Source organism: Heptranchias perlo, chromosome 5 (assembly GCF_035084215.1).
Source record: "Heptranchias perlo isolate sHepPer1 chromosome 5, sHepPer1.hap1, whole genome shotgun sequence".
Lineage (NCBI taxonomy): Eukaryota > Metazoa > Chordata > Chondrichthyes > Hexanchiformes > Hexanchidae > Heptranchias > Heptranchias perlo.
In genome coordinates this window covers 21,604,090-21,630,777 of record NC_090329.1, presented here as the reverse complement: position 1 = coordinate 21,630,777, position 26,688 = coordinate 21,604,090, and the positions used below count along the sequence as shown (strand labels likewise).

Below are 26,688 nucleotides of genomic sequence, written 5' to 3'. Positions count from 1 at the left end.
TTGCTGACCTACATCGGCTCCCGATCTGGCAACACCTCGATTTTAAAATTCTTATCCTTGTTTTCAGATCCCTTCATGGCCTCGCCCCTCCCTATCTCAGTAACCTCCTTCAGCCCTACAACTCTCCGAGATCTCTGCGCTTCTCCAATTCTGACCTCTTGCATCCCTGATTTTCTTCGCTCCACCATTGGCGGCTGTTCCTTCAGCTGCCTCGGCCCTAAGCTCTGAATTCCCTCCATAAATCTTTCCATCTCTCTCTCTCCTCCTTTAAGACGCTCCTTAAGACCTATCTCTTTGACCAATCTTTTGGCCACCTGTCCTAATATCTCCTTATGTAGCTAGGTGTCAAATTTTGTTTCATACATTTTGTTTCGGACATTTTACTACGTTAAAGCTGCTGTATAAATGCAAGTTCTAGTTGTTGATGTAAAAAGGATTTCTGAGTTTATTTGAGTTTTCTCCCAAATTATTTGAAAACAAGTTGCAAAATTAATGTTATACGTAAAATGTAATTGTTATCAATATTAACATTTATCTGTGGGACGGCAAGAGATGCTATCTCTCCTCATCCTAATTTGAATTTTTTTCTAAGCAAACAACAAATAAATTTTGAAACTTCTCAGGTATACCCATGAGTTTTTGATTACCATCATCTGTGTTTTGTTAATAGTTTAAAAAAAACATGCTAATTAATTAGCTGTGCTAGTGATGTATCTTATTGCAGTTTATAAGCAAAAATTTTCTCTCCCAATCTCCAGAACTCACCACTCCACAATGCTTACTGTCCCCCAATGCCCATTGCCTCACTATTAACTGCCCATCGCTGCACTACACGCACCCTCAACTACTCACTACCCTGTACTCATTTCCTTCTCTCCAGTACTGACTACTCTCTTTGCAATTACTCATTGATCCCACTTGCCTTGGCCAGCAACCCAAATTCTTACCACACCATGCCCCCACTCCAAGTACTTACTACTCAGATTTCCCCAATATTCTCTACCCCTTTGATTATACATTGTTGCTTTTATACTAATTTCTCCTCCCAAGTAGCCAATATTTACCTTTGTCAGCTACTCTTGACACGCCCTACAACTGCTCACTTTCCTAGTTCCCATAATTGCTCCCACATCCCTTCCTGAATCCTTGCAAACCCAACACTTCACTCCCAAACCACGTATCTGTTTGCTTACTATGAGGAATATCCCTTAAGATCCACTTACTTATGAAACACAGTGTACTCCAAGCTTCCCATGCGCAACGCCATGGGAGGTCACTAGTAATGTTAATAAAAACATTCCTGAACACTGACATCCTTCATCTTGATCTCAATAATTCACTCTTGCCCCAAAAAAAGCTGATGCAGCTGTACATTTTTGCCCCTGCTTCTCCCAGCGCTGTTGTGTAAGCAACACCTTGCTAGAAGTTACGTGAGAGGCCAAGACTGCCCTCCAAACTCCCCTGCCTCCGTGTGCTCTTACTGGCAGGCTGATGAGATGAAGGAATCCTGCGTTTGATCTGTGCTGTATCTTGCTGTCATGCCCATCTGGCACTTCAGAGCCACTCTGGCAAGTTACATATACATACAGTCAAATCTCACTATTACATACGTGAGGACTGCCAGAGTCTGTCTTATCAGGGGTCCAGACCTGACTGCATTCCCAGCTGTGATGGATTTCCTTCATGGACAGTGCGCTGCACAATGTAACTAAAATGGCTCTCTACGTTTTTGCAGTTGTCATTGACCTTTTAACACCCTGAACCAGTGCATTTGTTTTGTTTTATTTTTGCTTGTGCTTTTTCTCCAAAGTCCCCCCTTAGCTGGGCAGATGTTGGAAAGGATCGGCACTGAATTTAACCAATTACATTTTCATGCTGTGCAGAGCAAGGGAATGCCCCTTTTGGACAAAGTGAGACCTGTAAGTATGCAATTCGCTGTCTGGTTATGTGCAGTTCTGATTTTGTAAAATGGTCTGTAAGCTGTGGCACACTCTCACATCTGAATCTGAAAGTTGTGGGTTCAAGCCCCACTCTGGAGACTTGAACACGTAGCACAGGCTGACACTCCCATGCAGTACTGAGAGAGTGCTGCACTCGGTGGGGGCTGTCTTTCGGATGAGATGTTAAACCGCGGCCACGTCTGCCCCCTCTAGTGGATGTAAAAGATCCCTTGACACTATTCAAAGAAAAGCAGGGGTGTTTTCTCTGGTGTCCTGGCAAATTTCTATCTCTCATCCAACATCACTGAAGCAGATTATTTGGTCATTATCACGTTGCTGTTTGTGGGACCTTGCTGCGCACAATTGGCTGCTGCATTTCCTACATTGCAATAGTGGGTATACTTCAAAAGTACTTAATTGGCTGTGAAGTGCTTTGGGACGTCCTGGGGTTGTGAAAGAAGCTATATAAATACAAGTCTTTAGTCCTTTTTATATATAAAGAATAGTGCGCTCCACAGACCCATCATAAAAGCTGGCAGACTGGTAGTAAGGAGCTTGCGAGGGTAATCATAGAAAATGTAATCCGCTAATGAAGCCATTGTTGCAATAATAGATCAGTTCACAGTGTGAAAAACAAAAAAGTGGACGTCTTGTCTCCAGAGTTCTGATTGTTTGCATGAAAGACACTCTGGTCCATCCAGCTTGTCTCACACAACTGCGATGCCCTTTGTGCATCACAATATACACACTTCCCATCCCACCAGAAAGCCATGTGATCTCCTGGGAGAGGTGAAAAACTGGATTAAAAAAAAACCCAGGCCAATTAGGTTTTGGGAGTTTGGGGGGGGGCGCAATCTGGAAAATTACTCTCCGACCCCCATAGACGATTGAAACATTACGTGGAGAGACTGGAGAAGCTGGGATTGTTCTCCTTAGAGCAGAGAAGGTTAAGAGGAGATCTGATAGAGTTGCTCAAAATTATGGGGGGTTTTGATAGAGTAAATAAGGAGAAACTGTTTCCACTGGCAGGAGGGTCAGTAACCAGAGGACACAGATTGAAGATAATTGGCAGAAGAACCGGGGGGAGGATGAGAATTTTTTTATGCCACGATTTGTTATGGTCTAGAATGCACTGCCTGAAAGGTTGGTGGAAAGAAAGAAGAAGCACCTTTCACAAGGTCCCAAAGCGCTTCACAGCCAATGAAGTACTTTTGAAGTGTGGTCACTGTTGTAATGTAGGAAACACGGCAGCCAATTTGCGCACAGCAATGTCCCACAAACAGCAATGTGATAATGACCAGATAACCTGTTTTAGTGATGTTGGCTGAGGGATAAATATTGACCAGGACACCAGGGTGATCTTTCACATCCACCTGAGAGGGCAGACGGGGCCTCGGTTTAACATTTCATCTGAAAGACGGCACTTCTGACAGTGCAGCATTCCCTCAGTACTGTACTGGAGTGTCAACCTGGATTATGTGCTCTAGTCTCTGGAGTGGGACTTGAACCCACAAGTTTCAGACTTAAAGACGTGTGTGCTACCAACTGAGCCACAGCTGACACTGAGTGGAAGCTGATTCAATAGTAACTTTCAAAAGGGAATTGGATAAATACTTGAAAAGGAAAAATTTGCAGGGCTATGGGGAAAGGGTAGGGGAATGGAACCAAAACGGTAGCTCTTCCAAAGAGCCTGCACAGGCATGATGGGCCGAATGACCACCTCCTGTGTTGTATGATTCTATGAGATCACTCTGGCCCTGATTAATGTTATACAGCACCTACCTTTTGTATGAGGTGATCTCCGTCCCTGCCTGAAATGGGTCCAGCTCTTGCTTGGAGAAATTAAGTGGAGGAATGATGCTATCCCACAGAGCTTTGCTCCTATCGTTTATGATTCTTCATTTACAGCTCTTGCTAATTGTCCCTGAAAATCCCGTTAATTTTAAAACTTGGACATGTGGTTCACTTTCATCCCACGATTGTCAAGCTGATTTATGCAGCGTCCTGGGAATCTCTGGGTTTTCATGGGATTTGGCTCTTGTGTGCCTCTTGTCATTTGCACTGTGTCTGATGGATCTGCCAGCTTCTCCCAGCTTTCCGGTGCACATGGAGTAGAGGTCTATCATACAAGTGCTGTTATTTGAAATAAATTAGGGAAAACCTGTTTCTCCTAGTTTCATAGGAACAGGAGTAGGCCATTGAGCCCCTCAAGCCTGTACCGCCATTCAATTAGGTCATGGCTGATCTGTAGCTTAACTCTATCTACCCTCTGTGGTTCCATAACCCTTAATACCCTTGCCTAACAAAAACCTATCAATCTGAGTTTTGAAATTTTCAATTGACCCCCAGCCTCAACAGCTTTTTGGGGGTGGGGGAAGAGTTCCAGATTTCCACTACCCCTTTTGTGTGAAGTGCTTCCTGACATCACCCCTGAACGGCCTAGCTCTAATTTTAAGGTTATGCCCCCTTTTTCTGGACTCCCCCACCAGAGGATAGATACAGAGAAACTATGTCCTATCATATCCTTTAATCATCTTAAACACCTCAATTAGATCACCCCTTAATCTTCTATATTCAAGGGAATACAAGCCTAGTTTATGCAACCTGTCATCATAATTTAACCCTTTTAGCCCTGCCACACTTTTTTTTCTCTCTCTCGATTTCTTTACAGCAGTGTATGTTTTTACATCTTTCCTACCAGCCAATCCTGTATTTGTCTATGCCAGCACAGTGTCCATCATGACTACTGAATTTTGTTTGCAGCGAATAGCTGGAATCACAGCCATGCTTCAGCAGTCTCTGGAAGGACTGCTGCTGGAGGGCCTGCAGACTGCCAATGTCGAGATTGTACGCCCTTGTTTACGGACCTACGCGACCATAGACAAAACGAGGGACGCAGAAGCACTGATTGGCCAGGTGCTTGTGAAACCATATGTGGAAGAGGTGAGTCTTGAGAATTTTCAGGGCTATTGGGGAAAGATTAGGAGAGTGGGACTAATTGGATAGCTCTTCCAACAGAGCCGGCACAGGCACGATGGGCCGAATGACGGCCTCCTGTGCTGTAAGATTCTGTGTAACATTGCAAGCTTTCTGAGTGGAGGATTTTCTAGATGTCAATCCTGTCCCTGCCAAACAGTTGCTGGGAGCCTAGTATTTCTAGGCTGGACCTTTGAATCTCCACGCCTTGTGTAAGAAGCTCTAGGTGTTGCTGGGCTGACCATTCCTGTTAGCTAGGAGCTTCTCCTTCTGGGGAATACTCATTGGTCAGACCATACCAAGAGGCAGAAACTTGGAGAAACAAGCCATTCTTGGCCATCCCACTCCCACTCTGACTTCTCTGTCTGAGATCTCCTACGCTGTTCCAATAAAGTTCAACCCAAGTTCGAGGAATAGCACCTCCTTGTGCGCTGTATGATTGTATGGGTCAGTGGATTGTTACTCCAGGCAACCCTAGGAAAAATTTCACATTATAGCTTGAATCTGACTTTTTAGTCTCCTGTTTGCGAGCAAAGCAACAGCATTGAGGAGCAGAGCAGGAGGATCAAAGTATGTCGGTAGGAGTAAAGTGGTGAGGAGGGGAGAGACGCATCAAGGAGTGAGTTAGTGAGGAAGGGAGACTGTTCAGGAAGTGAGATGGTGAGAAGGGAAGGGACACATTAAGGAGTGAGGTGGTGTAGAAAGGAGACCATCTTAGAGACTGTGCGGTGACAAGGAAGGGAGACTGCCTCAGGGAGTGAGGAGGTGAGGAGTGGAGATCGCCTCCGAGTGAGGAGGTGAGGAGTGGAGATCGCCTCGGAGTGAGGAGGGGAGATCGCCTCGGAGTGAGGTGGTGAGGAGGGGAGATCGCCTCGGAGTGAGGTGGTGAGGAGGGGAGAAGAAACAGCACCTTTGGGACTGAGGAAGGAGGAGCACCTCAGTGAAGGGGGGAGAATGTCACAGAGAGTGAGCTGGTGAGGAAGAGGGAGGGGTAATGAGGCGGGGAGGGAGGCGGGGCTCGGTCGGGGGAGGCGGGGCTCGGTCGGGGGAGGCGGGGCTCGGTCGGGGGAGGCGGGGCTCGGTCGGGGGAGGCGGGGCTCGGTCGGGGGTTGGAGGCGGGGGCGCGGGGCTCAGAGGGGAGGTGGGAGGGAGGTGGGGCGGGGCGGGGGGTCCTCGGAGACGGGGGACGTGGGGAGGGAGACCGGGGGAGATGCAGGCGGGGTGGGGGAGGGGGCGGCGTCCTCGGGGACGGGGGGCTCTCGGGGAGGGTGGTCTCGGAGGCGGGGGTTGGGGGGCCTCGGAGACGGGGTGAGCGGGGAGCGAGGGGGGGCTCAGACGGTGCGAGGGAGGGAGGGAGATGATGTGATAATAAGAGGAATTTGCCCCAGAGTGAGGTGGCATTGAACAGAGAATGTTGCAGGCGGTACGGTGGTGAGGAAGAAACAACGCGGGAAAGCTGCATTGAGTGAGGTGGCAATGGATGGAAAGTGTCTGGGAGTGTGAGAAGGCTTGTGGGGGTGCCGATGGGGAGGATGGTGTTTGAGGAGGGCTGAGCACCTGAGGGAGTGAGGAGGTAAGCAGAGTCGAGTGCCTCAGGGAATGAAGTGGTGATGCGGGGAGAATTCCTCCGGGAGTGAGGAGGGCAGAGTGCCTGAAGGAGTGAGGTAGTGGAGGGTGCCCCAGGGAACAGGTAATTTTGAACTTGAACGTACCATTTTATTTTTTTATCCTTTTTAAAGTTGCGTATCAAACCTTTAAATAAATCTATCTGTTTATCTCCTATTAAAATTATTCACTCTAATAATCACTTGTTGATTTATTATACGTTACTTAAATAAAATTGCAAATGCATCTTTCTTGATCGACATTTACATAACATGATTTAGAAAATTGCATTTACAAACTTATCCCTGGTCTATCGTGCTGATGCTGCTGTTTTTAACGAGAGACTGCAAAGATAAGAGGGTGTGAATCCGCATCGAGATTAAGATGATTTTAATCCGGGATACTCACCGAAATGGTTCACGATCTTTCCGTGAAATGACGGTGTACCTTGAGCAACAAAAACAAGAATTTATGATCTCTGATTTGCCTCTGAGCTGCATAGACACAATCCTGAGAGCAAATTGCCTTTCCTTCCTCCTTGATTGCACTATGGGGGTTTAGCTTGTGGACACAAAGTGGTGGAGAAAACACGATGTTTCAAAGGGCCATGCGACTCAGCGGTAACCTACTCGCATCCCATGTTTGGACTCTTGGGGCCCGATCTCTGTGTCAATCGTGCCCTGTCTGTGCCTTTTTTCAAACGCAGATGGGGTGTAAATTAGTGCAGATCAGTTTTGTCTATAATGTCCGCCCATTTTGTGACCTGCTTGATGTTGCAGTCAGGCCTGGGGCAGATGGTCGAAGCCCGGGGCAGATGGTCGAAGCCCAGAGCAGGCATTTCAGTATTAAAGAAAAGCACTCCCTCAGTACTGCACTGGGAGTGTCGGCCTCGATTTTGTGCTCAAGTCCCTTCTGACTCTGAGGCGAGAGTGCTGTCCACTGAACCACAGCTGACACCAGATCCAGCACTCTATTCTATCCATTTTGACCACAAACTTTAAAACTATTCTAAGGAAAACTGGGAAAGACTGTTACTGTAATTCTGTTACTAATGCAAACCTCTCTAAATTGCCTACAAATCTTACCCTCAATTTCTTTCCCATAATTCACTGATCCTGCATTCTACTTAGGGCCTCTAGTTCAACTTTATTTCTGATCCATTTATACTTGCCAGTAATCTTTACCCTTTTTATTATTCTTTTCTTCACTATCTATCTTCCTAACTCCTCTCCTACAGTACATTTCTCCATACTCCCTCCAGAGCTGACTATTTTTAGCTGCTTTGCCCCTTTACTATACTTATTCTTACTCCTCCCCATATGCTGTACCGTAAGCTTTTCCATCTCCACCTCCTGAGCTTAACTGTTTTTAAACTCACTCCCACAGCTCGCTCTATCCTTGGTGTTCAGGTGGAATCTGTCCCTCCTCTACATCAACAACCTCCTGTTCTCAAACTGGTCACAATATCCCACAAACTTGAAACCCTCCCTCTCACAACGCTCTTTCAAACCACAGGGTCGGCTGCCTAATCTTCAGCTGTGTCAGCCATGGCACAGCGGGTAGCACTCTCGCCTCTGAGTTACAAGGCCATGGGTTCAAGCCCTACTCCAGAGAATTGAGCACAAAATCTAGGCTGATGCTCCCAGTGCAGTACTGAGGGAATGCTGCACTGTTGGAGGTGCCGTCTTTCGGATAAACTGAGGCCCTGTCTGCCCTCTGAGGTGGATGTAGAAGATCCCATGGCAATATTTTTGAAGAAGAGCAGGGGAGTTCTCCCAGGCCAACATTTATCCCTCAACCAACATCACTAAAACACATTACCTGGTCATTATAACTTTGATTTTTGTGGGACCTTGCTGTGCGCAAATTGGCTGCTGCTTTTCCTACGTTGCATGTGACTACACTTCCAAAAGTACGTCATTGGCTATAAATCCTTGTTTTCAAATCCCTCCATGGCCTCGCTCCTCCCTACCTCTAGCCTACTCCAGCCCTACAACCCTCCGAGGTCTCTGCGCTCCTCCAATTCTTGCCTTGTGCACCCTGATTTTAGTTGCTCCACCATTGGTGGCCGTGCCTTCAGGTGCCTAGGCCCTAAGCTCTAGAATTCACTCCCTAAATCTCTCCGCCTCACTACCCCACCTCCTTTTAAGACGCTCCTTAAAACCTACCTTTTTGACCAAGCTTTTGGTCACTTGTCCTAATATCTCCTTATGTAGCTCGGTGTCAAATTTTATTTGATAATCGCTCCTGTGAGCTGCCTTGGGAGCGTTTTACTATGTTAAGGGCACTATATAAATGCAAGTTGTTGTTGTCGTAAAGCGCTTTGGGACATCCTGAGATTGTGAAAAGTACTATATAAATGCAAGTCTTTCCTTCTGCCTGTCTGGCTTGGGGTGCTGCACAGGTAAAATTCCCCAGAAAAAAAGCCCTCAGGTTTTGCTTTTTAGCTTTCATCCTAGCTTTTCATATTCCTTGGGCAAGACCTTTTCCTCAGTCTTACCAAGGCCGTTAGTTCCCACATGACCACGCCCGCTAGCTGCTCACCCCTAACATCCCAAAAGCCTGTTGCACACTCCAGCTCCAACATCATCTGGGACCATCTGAGTGGCACTCCTGGCAGCCATCTCCAGAGGCCCAATCCAGTTCATCTCAGCGGGCGCCCCATAAGCAGAGGAAAGACCTCATCGCTCATGAGAGCCGTTCTGTTCCCACAACTCTTCACTTTCAAAGTGGCCAGTTCCATCCAAGACAGACGATGAACATTCTGACCAAACTCTGCATGGGCTTGCACTGGCTACTTCTGCCACCAGGACCCTGTCCTCAAAGTCATCCTAGCATCACTTGGTATCAACCGTGCCAGATCCAGGCGAAGCTTAGGCCACACAACGCTCCTGGACTATTATTTGCCATTGATTAGCCTGTAAATAGCGCAGTAAAGTGAGAATTTACCGCTTTAAAAAAAAAATTATGTAATTAGCCTCAGTACTGGCTGTTACCAAGACTTGTAACTCCTGTCATGGCTCCAGTGACGCAAATCGAAATTAGCTGGTTAAGACGTTTTGTCAGCCCCTCTACTACTTGGCCCTTTGAGTAGGCATCTCCTAAAAAGAGAAACCGTTGTCCTTTGTCACTGGCAACCCTCGGCGGCCTCTGGATACGTGGGTGTTAATGAAGCAAGGATTGCCTCTCGGGCACCTAATTTCAAGCAGATTCTTGCACCTCCAGCAGAAAGTAAATCTGCCACAATAGGCCAGAGTCTTGTTCGCTGTGCACCCCCTGGTGGGATAGCCATTACACTGAATGGCTCTGTCTCTTTATCACAGTGGCAAACTTGAGGAATTAATCAAACCAGTTTTGACCCAAATGACAGGCTGCTTACAGACATGAACAAAGGCAAGACATCCCCTTTGAATATCAAAATCCACTTCAGACAGGAAGGCACGGATTTCATGAAACTCAGGCCAATGCACCAAGACAAAGGAATTTTTAACGATAGCAGCAACCATTTAAAAAGAGTGCCCAAGTATTACAATTAGGATTACAGTCTACTGCTGATTATTCAAACGTGTTTCTGTGCTAAAAGAAAAATTGAATTACAGCAACAACTTGCATTTATATAGTGCCTTTAATGTAGTAAAACGTCCCAAGGCGCTTCACAGGAATGCTATCAGACAAATTTCGACATTAAGCCAGATATTAGGACAGATAATCAAAAGCTTGGTCTAAGAGATAGGCTTTAAGGTGAGAGTGGGAGAGGTGTTTAGGGAGGGAATTCCAGAGCTTAGGGCCTAGGCAGCTGAAGGCATAGCCACCAATGGTGGACCGATTAAAATCGGGGATGCACAAGAGGCCAGGATTGGAGGAGCGCAGAGATCTCGGACGATTGTGTGGCTTAACTCAATAATTTGAGCTGAACATTGTAAATAACACAGTAAAGTGAGAATTTACCGCTTAAAAAATGAATTATGTAATTCAAACTAAGTGACTTTGGGTTGTACTTCCCAATACTTTTTACTCGTGCCGAATGAAAAAGTTCGCTTCCACAGACAAGCTTTTGTGTGTCGTAACTGGGCTCATGGCCACTTGGCAACTAATTGATCCTTTTACCCTTGGAGTACACACTGTGTCCTCCAGATCTCTGACTTACGGTAAACATCAGGTTGACAGACCATATAACTCAGGCTAACATCCACAAATCAAATTTATTAGCAAGCTAGACAGCAGAAGCAAAAATCAAAAGTAGATTTAACTGGATTACAACACTTCACTTAACTGACAGTATCGGTGATACATTTCAGGATTATTGTGACCTTTTTTCCACAGAAGGGATTTGAGATGAGTTACTTTTAATGATGGGATCTTAAAAGCCATGTGTATTCTCATTTGGAAAAATGGTTTTCTCAAAAAAGAGGCACGCACTCAAAGGGTGGCTGCTACTAGGCTAAACAGAAGTTTTTTTCCCAGATACTAAATAATAAACAGTCCATTAGCTTGTTTAGATAATAGAAAACACCCCTTGCTCCTGTACGTTGGACAACTCTTTGATCTCGGTCTACCTGTCTGCAAAGCGGGAGTTAGGGAAAAGTAACATGGGCACCAAAAAGGCACGCTAGCTTTTAGAAACAAGACACTGCACTCTCAATCAGGCAGCAGAAGGCTGTGAAAGATGGGAGTCTGCAGGGAGAGGAGGTTCCGCCCTGGACTGTAGGACAGAATGCAGAGGAGTTAATCTGCGTAAGTCAAGCAAGACGACCCACTGAAGTGTAGCGAGTTCATTATTTTTATGTTATTATGTTACAGCAGGTGAGTTGTAACTCACAGAAGATGAAAGTTAGGCACTACTTATCCATATTTAGGAATTTATAGCCAGTATGGCATCCTAATTCAACACTTGTGACCTTCAAATCACAATAATCTGTCTTTTCCCAACCTGACCCTCTGTTATTTTCTTGCGGTTTTTAGCATGCACTAAATGTTTCATATCCAGGAAATGTGTACGGAAATGCCTGCCTTTGTAAAGCACGCAGGTAACTTTCCTCCAACACTGGCTCCTTACTGCTCCGTCCCATCACCGTGCGTGGGGAAGATTAATCCTGTTAACCCCTTCTCCTGCAGGATGGAGTTTTCCAATACTGTGAAACACTTCGTCTGACGGAGAGCTGGTGAAAGTCATTTGTTGGGTGGGAATTGCAACTTTTCCCCATAATTGGGAAGTCCGTTGTGTGATCTGATATTTTGGTGACTGTCTAATCATGACTATTGTAAAGCAAAATGGAAAGAATGTATGGCACCTGCAACTTGTCTTCATTTGCAGAAATCTATGTATAACCTCTAGGAATCATTCTGTTTCTTCTGAGAAAAGTTAAGTCTCTAAAATAACTATGATCTCAATGGGTTGGAATCTGCGGTACTCAGTAGCATATTCATAAATATTTCTCATTGTTAGTATAAAAGTGAAGAATATTTTTCCTTCCAGGTAATTGATGAACAATATGTTCAGTCTCGAACTAATGGTCTTCAAGAAATGTATGGAAAACTGCTAGACTTCATTCCCAACCATTGTCGTCTCCTCCAAGTGGTGACTGGAGGAGCAGTAACCGGGTGAGTTACCTCAACTAAAAATAATCCTTCCTACATTCACCATTCTGAAATTAACTTTCTTGGATGTAGTATCTTTTACTGGTAGCACTTTTAACCATTACAAACTGGTTAAATTAATTTCTTGGGAGATTAACCTTCCACATAGAGATAGAATCACCAAGCATAGACTAAACAAGTGGATTATATATTATATATGGATTAACAATTTAATTAGAAGCAAAATAAGGAGGAAAAAAAGACTAGCTTCACCTTTCACCCTGCAGGAGATTGTAAAGGTTCAGTGGGAAGACTATAGGAACATGGACATGTTGGGCCGAAGGGCCTGTTTCCATGTTGTAACTTCTATGATTCTATGATTCTATGATTCTATAACACACTAAAGGATGTTCAGAATGGCAAAGAGGGACCTGGAAAAGATTGTTAAGCGAGGCTAAAGGGCATAAACTGAGGATGAGGACAAGATAGTTGATATAGAAAAGGATTACTTGCTCCATGTTCATTAGGGGCAACATTCACACTGGTAGTTTCCCTAACCAGATTAAAATAGCTGATTGGGTGGTTAGCCCAATGCGGCGGAAGGGTTTTAGGGATCCCATAATCCACCGATGAAGGAGGGGCACCCACACTCACCGGATGAGAGTACTCTGCTCGATATCAACCCAGAATTTAGAGCCAGAGCTCGATTCTCCACTGGCTGTCTAGAATGGGGCTCGAACCCCACACCTGCTGATTGAGAAAAATACTGTTTTTTTCCCCCAGTGTAAATGTTTTATATTACAGAGAATAAATGGGACTTTTGGATTTTTATTTTTAGTTTGTAACTAGTTTTAATTCGCTCCATTTTTAATAATCCAGGAGTGGTTGAGTTTCCCTTAGGTTTATGTAAAATGGCGTTAATTTCTTGTTTGTTGTATCTGGTTATAGAATCATAGAATGATACAGTACAGAAGGAGGCCATTTAGCACATCATGCCTGTGCAGGCTCTTTGAAAGAGCTACCCAATTATTCCCACTCCCCCTGGAAATTTTCGCCTTCAAGTATTTATCCAATTCCCTTTTAAAAGTTATTGAATCTGCTTCCACTGTCCTTTCAAGCAGCGCATTTCAGATCATAACAACTCGCTGCTTAAAATCTTTTTCCTCATGTCGCCTCTGGTTCTTTTGCCGATTACCTTAAATCTATGTCCTCTGGTTACTGACCCTTCTGCCACTGGAAACAGTTTCTTCTTATTTACTCTATCAAAACCCTTCATGATTTTGAACATCTATTACATCTCCCCTTAACCTTCTCTGCTCTAAGGAGAACAACCCTGGCTTCTCCAGTCTCTCCACATAAGTCCCTCATCCCTGGTACTATTCTAATAAATCTCCTCTGCACCCCCTCCAAGGCTTTGACACCCTTCCTAAAGTGTGTTGCCCAGAATTGGCCACAACACACCAGCTGGGGCCTAACTAGAGCTTTATAAAGGTTTAGCATAAATTCCTTGCTTTTGTACTATGTCTCTATTTAAAAAAAAGCCAAGGATTCTATATGCATTTTTAACAGCCTTCTCAACTTGTCCTGCTACCTTCAAAGATTTATGTACCTACACCCCCAGGTCTCTCTGTTCCTGCACCCTCTTTAAAATTGTTATCGTGTTGGAAATCTAACCATATGTCAGACACAGGTACATGTCACAAAATCATACGTTATCTTGTGAAGTTTGAAACTTGCGGGTATGTGACCACTTCAAAGGTCCTAAAGATTTTAAAAACATGCACGTATCACAAATTTTCATCCTTGCAATTGGGACATACTCCTGCAGTTACTTATTCGGATCGGGATGCTTATTATTTCATGGAGCTGCCCCTGATTATTGGGTTCATCATTCACCTTGAGAAACATTGAGTTTGCACTTTTGCACTGGCCCCTCCACCTCAGAACCACACGTAATGTCTGAGGAGCCAGCTGTGCACAGTTAAAACTGCCAGCGCATTTGGAGTAAACCAGGGCTGCATTCGCAACAATTGTGCGACCAAAAGTACTCGTGCTTTTAATTGCACACGAGGGGAAAACAATCCTGAAGTGTACAAATAGGACTGGTATTTTCACAGTTCCCACGCCACACAGGATCATTGTGTGCTTGTCAATTATTTTAAATTACTGCATTTTGTATTGCCTGATGGCGTGTGTATTCTGTGTTCCAGTAATAAGACAGAAGTGATTCCAGGTTACGATTTTACAGTGAATTCCGTCTGGCCAGAAATGGTACGAGGTTTAGAGGAAAAATTGCCGTCGTTATTCAACCCAGGAAATCCAGACATGTTCCATGAGGTAACCAACTATGCGCAAGTGTTTATATTTCGATAAGAAAGAAAGACTTGCATTTATACAGCGCTTTTCATGACCTCAGGACATCACAAAGCACTTTACAGCCAATTAAGTACTTATTAAAGTGCTGTCACTACTGTAATGTAGGAAATGCGGCAGCCAATTTGTGCACAGCAAGATCCCACAATCAGCAATGTGATATTGACCAGATAATCTGTTTTAGTTGGTTGAGGGATAAATATTGGCCAGGACACCGAGGAGAATCCCCCCCTGCTGTTCTTCAAAATGTCTTCCTTTTCTTAGTTAAAGGCAATATATAATAGCGAGTTAAGAACATAAGAAATAGGAGCAGGAGTAGGCCAATCGGCCCTTCGAGCCTGCTCCGCCATTTAATAATCTGATCCTAACCTCAAATCTAAATTCATGTCCAATTTCCTGCCTGCTCCCCGTAACCCCTAATTCCCTTTACTTCTAGGAAATTGTCTATTTCTGCTTTGAATTTATTCAATGATGTAGCTTCCACAGCTTCCTGGGACAGCAAATTGCACAGACCTACCACCCTCTGAGTGAAGAAGTTTCCCCTCATCTCAGTTTTGAAGGAGCAGCCCCTTGTTCTAAGATTATGCCCCCTAGTTCTAGTTTCACCCAACCTTGGGAACATCCTCACCGCATCCACCCGATCAAGCCCCTTCACAATCTTATATGTTTCAATAAGATCGCCTCTCATTCTTCTGAACTCCAATGAGTAGAGTCCCAATCTACTCAACCTCTCCTCATATGTCCGCCCCCTCATCCTCGGGATTAACCGAGTGAACCTTCTTTGTACTGCCTCGAGAGCAAGTATGTCTTTTCTTAAGTATGGAGACCAAAACTGCATGCAGTATTCCAGGTGCGGTCTCACCAATACCTTATATAACTGCAGCAATACCTCCCTGTTTTTATATTCTATTCCCCGAGCGATAAACGCCAACATTCCGTTGGCCTTCTTGATCACCTGCATACTAACTTTTTGATTTTCTTGCACTAGGACCCCCAGATCCCTTTGTACTGCAGTACTTTCCAGACTCTTGCCATCAGGAAAATAACTTGCTCTCTGGTTTTTCTTGCCAAAGTGCATAACCTCACATTTTCCAATATTGTATTGCATCTGCCAAATCTCCGCCCATTCACCCAGCCTGTCTATATCCCCCTGCAGGTTTTTTATGTCCTCCTCACTCTCTACTTTCCCTCCCATCTTTGTATCATCTGCAAACTTTGATATGTTGCACTCGGTCCCCTCCTCCAAATCGTTAATATAGATTGTAAAGAGTTGGGGACCCAGCACCGACCCCTGCGGAACACCACTGGCTACTGGTTGCCAGTCTGAGAATGAACCATTTATCCCAACTCTCTGCTTCCTGTTAGATAACCAATCCTCCACCCATGCCAGAATATTACCCCCAATCCAGTGATTCTTTATCTTGAGCAATAATCTTTTATGTGGCACCTTGCCGAATGCCTTCTGGAAGTCTAAATACAGTTGTTGTTGTTGTTGTTCTCCATGACCTTATGTCTAAACCATTCTCCTTATCGGACATTCCAGAAATATAAAATGACTATGGAATTTATTAGAAAATTTGAGTGGCAGTGTGCATCCCAAGCAAGTGTGAAGAGACTGCGATCACACTCAGCGTACAAGAGTTTCAACGGTAAATGGAGCCTGCCTGTTTATTATCAGATCAGGTAAGTCTGCGTTAGTGAATTACCATCAGTCCAATGTAGTTTGATAACTGTGGCCTGTGCTTTGTATGGTCTACTGATAATTTGAAGTCATTTTTTGCACTAAGAAAATTTAATTATCCAATAATTTGAATTAAGCAATGCAAGTAGCACAGCAAAGTGGGAACTTAGTGCTAAAATAATTGGATTTTTAAATAATTTAAATTAAGCAACTTTGAATTAGGTACTTAGCTGAGTCTGTTAGATATTCACAATATTACTCATATTGTAGCTATGTATTTGATATAGAATGTTTTATATTTAAAATGCTGGAGTACTGCATTCAGTTCTCAGGAAGGATATATTGGCCCTGAAAGGGGTGCAGAGGTGTTTAAGATGATTAAAGGGTTTGATAGGATAGATAGAGAGAAACAATTTCCTCTGGTGGGGGAAGTCCAGGACAAGAGAGCACAACCTTAAAATTAGAGCTAGGCTGTTCATGGGTGATGTCAGGAAGCCCTTCTTCACACAAAGGGTAGTAGAAATCTGGGACTCTCTCCCCCAAAAAGCTGTTGAGGCTGGGGGTCAATTGAAAATGTCAAAACTGAGAATGAGAGATTTTTGTTAGGTAAGGGTATTAAGGGTTACAGAACCAAGGCAGGCAGATGAAGTTAAGATGCAGATCAGCCATGATCTAATTGAATGGTGGAACAGGTCCAGGGGCTGACTGGCCTACTGCTGTTCCTATGTTCCTATAACTTTAGGTGTCATCCTTTTTGATTGATGAATATGAAGTTTGAACCAAACAGCAACAAATCAGTTGGTAGGGAAAGTACAAATCAAAAGAGAGAAAACTGGCTACCATCAGGAGGCAAATAGGAAAGCAACAAATCAAAGGAGAAGCTGAACCAAATTACTGAAAATATATATATTTTTTTGCCTGACCTCATTTGTCTTTAGCTAGTTGTCCATACACGGGTTTAAAAAAAAATCAAAATAAGATTTGTAAGACAACAACTAAAAGTTACATATTTCTGAGTGCACTCGTTAACAATTTTACTCTCTGGAAAGCACAGAATTTCAGTTACATAGGAACAGGAGTAGGCCATTCAGTCCCTTGAGTCTGTTTGGCCATTCTGTACCTCAACTCCATTTACCCGCCTTTGATCCATATTCCTTGATAGCCTTACCCACCAAATATCTATCGATCTCCGTCTTGAAAATTTCAATTGAGCTCCAGCACCCAAAGCCTTTTTGGCAAGGGGGTGGGTACCCGTTGTGTAAAAAAAAAGTGCTTCCTGATTTCCCTCCTGAATGGCCTGGCTCTAGTTTTAAGATGGTGTCCTTTTGTTCTGGATTCCCCCACCAGAGGAAATATTTTCTCTTTATCCATCCTATCAAATACCTTTATCATTTTAAAGACTTAAATTAGCTCAACCTTCTACACCCAAAAGGAATACAAAACCAAGTTTATACAATCTGTCCTCACAATTTAACCCTTTTAAGCCCCGGCTTAATTCTGGTGAATCTGCGCTGCACCCCCTCCAAGGCCAATGTATCCTTCCTGAGATGGTGATCAAGACTGAATGCTTTGCTACAGATGGGGGTCTGACCGAGGCTCTGTACAACTGAAGCATTACTTCCTCACTTCAGTCAGGGACTGTACGCCCATAGTGACAAGGAGACTGGTGGGGCCAGAAAACCGCATCTGTCAAAGTGGCAGAGAACATCAGAAAAAGAAAGACTAGCATTTATACAGCACCTTTCATGACCTCGGGACGTCCCAAAGCGCTTTATAGCCTATGAAGTACTTTTTTTTTAAGTGTAGGCACTGTTGCATGAAACACAGCAGCCAATTTGCACGCAGCAAGCTCCCACAAACAGCAGTGAGGTAAATGACCAGATAATCGGTTTTTGGTGATGTTGGTTGAGGGATAAATATTGCCCAGAACACTGGGGAGAACTCCCCTGCTCTTCTTCGAAATAGTGGCCGTGGGATTTTTTACGTCCACTTGAGAGAGCAGACAGGGCTTCGGTTTAACATTTCATTCGAAGAGCCGTGGATGTAGGTGGTTGGGGAATTAGTCAGTGGGACAGCAGCAAGCTGATGAACACAATATTTTTTAAAAATGGAAACCACTTAACAATGAGCAGTCAGCAAAAGCTACCAATTAAAAAAAAAAGGGGGTCTTTGAAATGGTACCAAATCATTTTGCATTACGAAACACAAAGAAAACCCAACAAAGCGCATGTTTAATAGTTTGTACATTTTGTATTTTACCTCACCCTTTGACAGATTCAAGGAAATTGCTGGACATTTGGAGTTATCTATGTCTGAAGGTTTGAAGGAAGCACCAGGTAGGAACTTTGTACCAATAGAAACGTAGTATTTGGAAGAGCAGACAGAAGCAGCCTCTTGTAAACGTAACGAAGCCAGTTCAACAGTGTGGCTTGACGTGGCTAACTCTCGATCTGTTTGATGTAGATGGAAGTGAGTTCAGGCTTCTGGTTACCCACGTTCTCTGGCAGAACCTTATGAAGTGCTGGTCCGATCACATCTACCTCCCTCCACTGGCTCACCGCTTCTGGAAGTTGACTCTGCAGTTACTAGCGCGTTACACTAAGTGGGTAGAAGAGGTGAGTGACTTTTTCTCTGCTTCCTTAAACTGCCAGGATAGAAAACATTTCGAATAATACAGCACAGAACGAGGCCATTCGGCCCGTCATGTTCTTTGAAAGAGCTACCCAATTATTCCCACTCTTTCCTCATAGACCTGCAAATGTTTCCTTTTAAGTATATATCCAATTCCCTTTTAGAAGTTGCTATTAAATCTGCTTTCAGGCAGCGTATTCCAGATCATCATAACTCACTGCGTAAAACAAATTCTCCTCATCCCCCCTCCCCTGTCGGGAGCTTTTTGCTTCATGAGATTTTTCTAGCTGCTCGCAATGCCAGTGGTCAGTGTTGACCGGTTTAAACTTTGAGCCAGATTGAGTAGGATTAGTTGTGTGCTGAATGTAATACTGGTGTCGCAGGGGGTCTGCCACATCATTAGTATAAGCCTAAATTACTACTAACCTACTGACAAACATTTTAATATTCTGCCGATTAATAGACACCTTGTTGAAATGAAATGATTGCAGTTAATTATTGAGATTCTACACAGACATCAAACCTTCAGTTTTGTAGTCAAATTTATGTCCCTTTTGTAAGAACTGTCAACACTTCTTCACACAAAGGGTAGTAGAAATCTGGAACACTCTTTCCCCCAAAAAGCTGTTGAGGCTGGGGGTCAATTGAAAATTTCAAAGCTGAGAGTGATAGATTTTTGTATTAAGGATTATGGAACCAAGGTGGGTAGATTGAGTTCAGATACAGATCGGCCATGATCTAATTGAATGGCAGAATAGGCTCGAGGGGCTGAATGGCCTCCTCCTGTTCTCAACAATGAGAAAAGTCATTCAGCCCAAGTTTTCCCCTCTAGTGCCCAATCCTCCAAACCTAGCTGTGCCAAAAAAAAAGTTTTGATCATTATTTAGCACGTTATTGGCTTCTTTAATTCTATCGCAGTACTTATGGAATTAAAAAAACAGTTTCACTCACAGAAACTTATCCCACTTTAACTCAATACATTGCTATGATGTTTGGTTCAGTTCTTTATTGGGTTGTTTGATTGAGGGAGGAGCCAAGCCACTCAGATCAAATATAAGCATGCTTTGTCATTTATTGAGACATATATCTGACAGCTTTTTGAATTGAACAGACAGTTATTTAAATTCGTGAAGCTCTGGTGGCTGTTTTGGGGGTTCTTTACAGCAACAGCAGAAACTTGCATTTATATAGCACCTTTAACGAAATAAAACATCCCACAGCACTTTAAAAGGAGTCTGATCTTGAACTTCTGAAGAGAATAACCAGAAAACTTCTGTAGTTGGTAAAGAAGGAGATTAAAAACACTTTTTTTTTTAAAAAAAAGAACAATTAAAGTCTTAGTTTTAGCACAAGATTTTTAAAAAACTTTCCATTAGATAGCGAACTTGTAAAGATTAACGCTACTGCAAATGTACGTTACTATAAGATCAGTTTGTCAGAGGATACAGTGGGGCTAGAGTGTCACCTAGTGGCCACAGCCCACAATCACAGCATTACAAACAATAACAATTTGCGCCTTTAACATAGCATAACGCCCCTAGGCGCTTCACAGCAGCCTAATCAAACAAAATTTGACATCGAGCCACATAAGGAGATATTGGGTCAGGTGATGGTCAAAGTGGTAGGTTTTTAGGAGCATCTTAAAGGAGGAGAGAGAAAGGCGAAGAGGTTTAAGGAGAGAATTCCAGAGCTGAAGGCACCGCTGCCAATGATGCACCAGAACCGGTTTATATAGGAAATTCCCGTTATAACTGATTACTTAGGCATTTTCAATGTTAAATGTTGACATAAAAAGTGTGACCAAAAATCGTGACAACGGGAATTAAAGTTTGTAGAAAGGAAATATGCGCATACCCAAAAGTTTTAATATGGTAGAAATGCTATACCTCATTCTATTACTGTTCAATAAATTTGTTTGGCAGTTAAACAAGGTTTAGTGTAGTGTTATTCTGCCGCCTTTTGAGGATGAGGAAGATCCCATCGAGGCACAAGGACCAATAGCTGAAGGAATCTTAAAATAAAAGGTCCTCTGTTTATTATCCAGGCACAGCGAACTTTACCTGGATATCACAGCAAGTAAAAACACTCTTGGGGACATAGGGAGCTGGGGCTGACCCATAAGAGTAATCTGAAACACGGAGGCCAAAAATCTCGAGTCAAAAGCTTACACCAGCATCCACTTGGATTTCAAATGCTCTTAAAATCTTTGTCTCTGGTACCTTGCCTGCCAGGTTATTCCAAATGTTAAACACTCAGTTTAAAAAAAAATTCTTTGTAATTTCTGTTTTAAATTTTCTATTAGCCACATAACGGGTCATTTGTGTGAAATGCTTTGAGATATTTCTGAGTTGTGATACGGTGCTGTATAAATGTGAGGCTTGCTTTTTTTTAACTAATTTAAATCTTGATCACCTCCCCCACCATCCTGACTTGTTTTGAAATAATCTTTTTTTGGAGCTTTTTTAAAGAATATACAATCCCCACCACTCTCAGCGTCCACACTTATCACAGGCAGCCACCTATATCAGGCAAATGGCTTACCATGACCATAGGAGTCAATTACAAAGGCACTAGTTATAATGTAATAAGCACGCCAACTATTTTGGGCAATTCAATAAGCTTACCATATTAACTTAATCCTCTCTATTTACCGTTTGAAAAGCACTAATTTCAGGCACATTGAAGTGTTTATTAAATGGCATTCAGTTTGAACTGTGAACTATCCACCTGAGGAGCTGAGTGCTTCAGAGTTGCAGTGCCTCTGTTTGTATGGGGAAGTGTGATGGAACAGTGGCTGAGTGATGGGATTACATTTATTTACTGGCCATCGCTCAGGCTGCAGGATTGCCTTGTCTTCTCAAAGTGCTCTGTCCTTCTCCTCTTGGGGATGTCAATAACTCCTACATGAACAAGGTAGAGCTAGAAGCCAAACTGGCACTGTGTTTATTCGACACTTTGCGGTGTCCCGTCCACTGCTTATAGTGGGCATATCGCTTTAACGCTAACTTGCCCACTATAAGTGATGGGGATTGTACTTCAAAACAAAAAGTCAGGGCTTTCATACAAAAGGCAACTGAGGAGCTAATGAAAGTGTTAGGAAAAAGTGAGAGAGAAATAGAGGCGCAAATCTCAAAGGCAGCAAAAGAGACCTAGAAAGGTTTTGCAAGTATGTCGTTAGCAGAAGGAAGGTCAAAGAACAGGCTTTTAGTGAACGGCAGCAAGCGCAGTTGGTGACCTACAATGTGCATGCGCGGCAAGATCACCGTCCCGCGCATGCGTGTCTTTGAAAGACGAAGTTCTCAATCCCTGGCACTAGTCACAGCGAAATTTTAACAAGGAAACACACGGGGCAGCATCTTATTGTCATTACACCCACCCACCCACCAACAGATGGTGCCATTTCTCAACCCTAGATTCTATGTGGAAGGGAAAATTCCCGACCCACTTTATTTGAGGCCAATAACTGAGTGCACCTATTTCCTCCACATATTGTGGCTATAAATCCAAACACAGAAAAGTCCCACAAAAGAAGGTGTCTCCTATCATGGCCCACCGCTTGGCATTCCTGCGATCTGCACAGGACTGTCCCTTCCTCGCGCGGGGGGTGGCCGTCCTTTCCCCACACCCCACTCAGGACTACCTCCTCCCCAAACATTTAAACTTTAGGTCAGATGGTTTTGAAGGATATGATTAAATGTTTCCCTGTGCATTCAAGGAACTTTTAAGAGTGAGAGATAAGAGTTAGATGCAGCTAATAAAAGCTGTGGCCCAAAATGAGTTCAAGTAGAATATGGGTGAGTGCGCGCGCTGTTGTTTAGCAGGGACAGTGAGCCCAGAACATAATCAGAAAATTCTTGGACCTCGAGTAAGATTACAGATCAGAAGAATTTGTTCCCCCCCGCAGGAAAATGGAAATGGTGAGGAGACTGCCAGGGAAAAGGAGCTAATTCTGGGTCAGTCAGTACTTTTGAAAAGGACCTGAATCATTAACTGTTGAGTAAGAGGATTGAGGGTTCTAGTGATAGGAATGGCTCTTGTTCATTTATATTGGAATTAGGAAGAGAGTACGGAGACTCTGTGTGACAGGGGTGGGGAAAAAGAGAGCCCATGAATGAGTGGGTCATGCATGGACTGGGGATGGAGCAGGCTTGATTGGCCAAATGGCCTTTTCTCATCCCCAGCTTTCTTCATTGTGGAGGATATTGATACCTCGGGCAAAGGTAGATGGACAAGGGGCAACTAGAGGGAAATTACGAGCAACAAAGAGGTTCTTGAGTTAAATGTTACATTAGATTTAGTATCAACACTCTGCCAGAAACGATTAGTAACCTAGACAAATTAGGTTTTTGTTGTGCCGTTAGGCCAAGTGGAATCATATAGCCATGCAAGACTTCAGAAATGCAGGTTCTGGGGCTATCAGAAGATATCTTCTAGACTGGAGTGAGCCTGGAATGAGAGAAGCCATTTTAAAAATTATTATTCATTCTAGGGATAGGGCCATCGCTGGCAAGGCCGGGATTTATTGCCCGTCCCCTAGTTGCCCCTTAAGAAGGTAGTGATGAGCCGCCGCCTTGAACTGCTGCAGTCTGTGTGGTGAAGGTGCTCCCACAGTGCAGTCAGGTCGGGAGTTCCACGATTTTGACCTGGCAACTATGAAGGAACAGCCGATATATGTCCAAGTTGGGATAGTGTGTGTGACTCAGAGGGGAACCTGGAGGTGGTGGTGTTCCCACACACCTGATGCCCTTGTCCTTCTGGTTGGTGGAAGTGATGGGTTTGGGAGGTGCTGTTGAAGAAGCCTGGGCGAGTTGCTGCCTTGGCCCATCAAGTCTCGTCCTTTCACATCTCTCCCTTGAGCCTTCACTTCTCCAGAATCAACAATCCTAGGCTCTCCGATGTCTCATCACTCAGCTGCTTTATGTTTGGTCGCCCTTTTCTGCACTGCCCCCAATGCCTGGATATACTTGCTGTGGCACAGTGACCAGAATTGTACACAGTTCTCCAGGCGTGGCCGTACCAGTGCCTTGTATAGAGTCATTATCACTTGCTGGGATCTATTTCTCTGGCTGTACATCCCAAGATTCCGATAGCTTCCCTTAATGCTGCACCACGCTGGGCTGTTTGTTTCAGTGAGATACTCACTAAGGATCCCTCTCCTGTGTTGTGTCCTGTAGCCTAGAGCCATTTAGTGTATCTTCCCACTGTTTATTTCCCTTCACTAGTCTCAGTCCCTTTCATTTGTACGTATTAAATGCCATTCGTCACTCATCAGCTCAGCCCCCGCCACCTTCCCAATCTATCCAGACCCCTTTCTGTTGGTTTGCCTGTTCCCTATAGTTTGATCTCCCCCCACCCCACCCCACCCCCAATTTGTGTCACCTGCAAATTTAAACAGCTTTGTTTCTGTCGCTAGGTCCAGCTCATTTCTGTAAACAGCAAAGACCCCAGCACTGCCCTGCTAGTGACTCCTTTCCAAGTCAACACAGCTGCATTCATGACCACCCATTGCTTTCTCTGGTTTAGCCAAATTTGAGCCCACCTTAGAAGCTTGCCACCTATCCCATGACTTCCTGCCTTGGGGTGGCAATGTATCAAAAGCCTCACTGAAATCTAAACATATTGCGTGCATTGTCAACAAGATCTGTCATTTCCTCCAGAACTCCAGTAAATTTGTTGGGCAAGACTGTTCTTCCCTAAATCCACGCTGACTCCCAAATACCATCCCGTACTCATCTAGGCGTTCCATTATCCCCTCTGCCTCTGAACACTTCACTCTCGACAGATGCTGGGCTCGCTGGCCCGTCCCTAGGCCCCCCTTTTTTAAAACGTGCTGTGCGTTGCCTGCTTCCCAATAAACCTCACTCGGTCTTCATTTGTTTATCTTCATTTGAGAACCGCAGGGTTCAGGCGAGTTAGGAAAAAATTGGTATCCAAGCAAGTCGGGCAACTTTTACAAAGCTCCTGGCTTCTAACAACCGAAATAGCAGAACTTTCTTTGTTACATTAACAGAGTGAATTGAAAAACTTCAGTGATATCGAATTACAGAGTTATGTTAACTCCCTGGGCAAACTGCTGGTGGGTTAATGCCTAATCCCCAGTCTACGTTATTTTGGTCAGTCACCTCTGGCATTTTATCAAAACCAACGCAAAGTGTTAAATTGGCCTTTGAGCTCCTAATCACCCTCATTAATACCAAACAACAATTTTTAAGAAAGACTTAATGATTTACCTAAAGACCACAAAACTCAAACGAGTGTGATTTTTTTTTTCTAATTAACTCCGCCTTCCCTGCGCTGTCCACAGGATGTGAGCAGATTTATAGGTTAAGTCTTTTGTTACTATCCAGTGGAAAAGTCAAAAGTCAATGGGAATCAGGGGGAAAACTCTCCAGTGGCTGGAGTCATACCGAACACAAAGGAAGATGGTAGTGGTTGTTGGAGGCCAATCATCTCAGCCCCAGGACATTGCTGCAGGAGTTCCTCAGGGCAGTGTCCTTGGCCCAACCATCTTCAGCTGCTTCACCAATGACCTTCCCTCCATCATAAGGTCAGAAATGGGGATGTTCGCTGATGATTGCACAGTGTTCAGTTCCATTCTCAACACCTCAGATAATAAAGCAGTCCGTGCCCACATTCAGCAAGACCTGGACGACATCCAGGCTTGGGCTGATAAGTGGCAAGTAACATTCGCGTGAGACAAGTGACAGGCAATGACCATCCCCAACAAGAGAGAGTCTAACCACCTCCCCATGACATTCAATGGCATTACCATTGCCGAATCCCCCACTATCAACATCCTGGGGATCACCATTGACCAGAAACTTAACTGGACCAGCCACATAAATACTGTGGCTACAAGAGCAGGTCAGAGGCTGTGTATTCTGCGGCGAGTGACTCACCTCCTGACTCGCCAAAGCCTTTCCACCATATACAAGGCACAAGTCAGGAGTGTAATGGAATACTTTCCACTTGCGTGGATGAGTGCAGCTCCAACAACACTCAAGAAGCTCGACGCCATCCAGGACAAAGCAGCCCACTTGATTGGCACCCCATCCACCACCCTAAACATTCACTCCCTTCACCATCGGCGCACTGTGGCTGCAGTGTGTACCATCCACAGGATGCACTGCAGCAACTCACGAAGGGTTCTTCGGCACCTCCCAAACCCGCGACCTCTACCACCTAGAAGGACAAGAGCAGCAGGTACATGGGAACAACACCACCTGCACATTCCCCTCCAAGTCACACACCATCCTGACTTGGAAATATATCACCGTTCCTTCATTGTCGCTGGGTCAAAATCCTGGAACTCCCTTCCTAACAGCACTGTGGGAGAACCATCACCACACGGACTGCAGCGGTTCAAGAAGGCGGCTCACCACCACCTTCTCGAGGGCAATTAGGGATGGGTAATAAATGCTGGCCCTGCCAGCAACGCCCACATCCCATAAACGAATAATAATAATAATAAAAAAAAGAATATGTTGGCCATGCTGACCAACGCAGCAGTCATCTATTGACAAACATGTGAGCAGACTTATAGGTGAGCCGAAGATTGAACTTCCTGTGGCACTAAACATGGGGATATGCTGCACCAGCTTAAACATCTGACCCAGTGCTGCACACTACCTGATAACGTCATTGCACCTTTGGGTGAAGGGACAATCAATAATCATACTGCATACATATCTATCTCTCTCTCTCTCTCTCTCTCTCTCTCTCTCTCTCACAAAATTGGGTGGGACTATAAAACGGCAAGTCAGAACACTCCATCTCTCACAGCATTGGGAACTGTACGCAGTCACATCGCTAGTTCCTTAATTTACTAACTACACTGAGGAAAATGATTAAATCAAAAGCTGCAGACTCAAAGTACATCTTCATATCACATTGTAACTAAACAAA

General features: G+C 44.2%; 1 protein-coding gene across 1 annotated transcript in view; it reads left to right on the top strand.

The window, feature by feature from the left end:
* Positions 1-26,688, top strand: part of cog2 (component of oligomeric golgi complex 2) — a 59,544-nt gene that overhangs the window by 17,257 nt on the left and 15,599 nt on the right. The window contains exons 6-12 of the mRNA XM_067984088.1: positions 1,811-1,919; positions 4,704-4,883; positions 11,998-12,122; positions 14,309-14,435; positions 16,015-16,154; positions 18,427-18,488; positions 18,616-18,767. Coding sequence (XP_067840189.1) covers positions 1,811-1,919; positions 4,704-4,883; positions 11,998-12,122; positions 14,309-14,435; positions 16,015-16,154; positions 18,427-18,488; positions 18,616-18,767 — 895 coding nt within the window. The remainder of the gene's footprint in view (positions 1-1,810; positions 1,920-4,703; positions 4,884-11,997; positions 12,123-14,308; positions 14,436-16,014; positions 16,155-18,426; positions 18,489-18,615; positions 18,768-26,688) is intronic.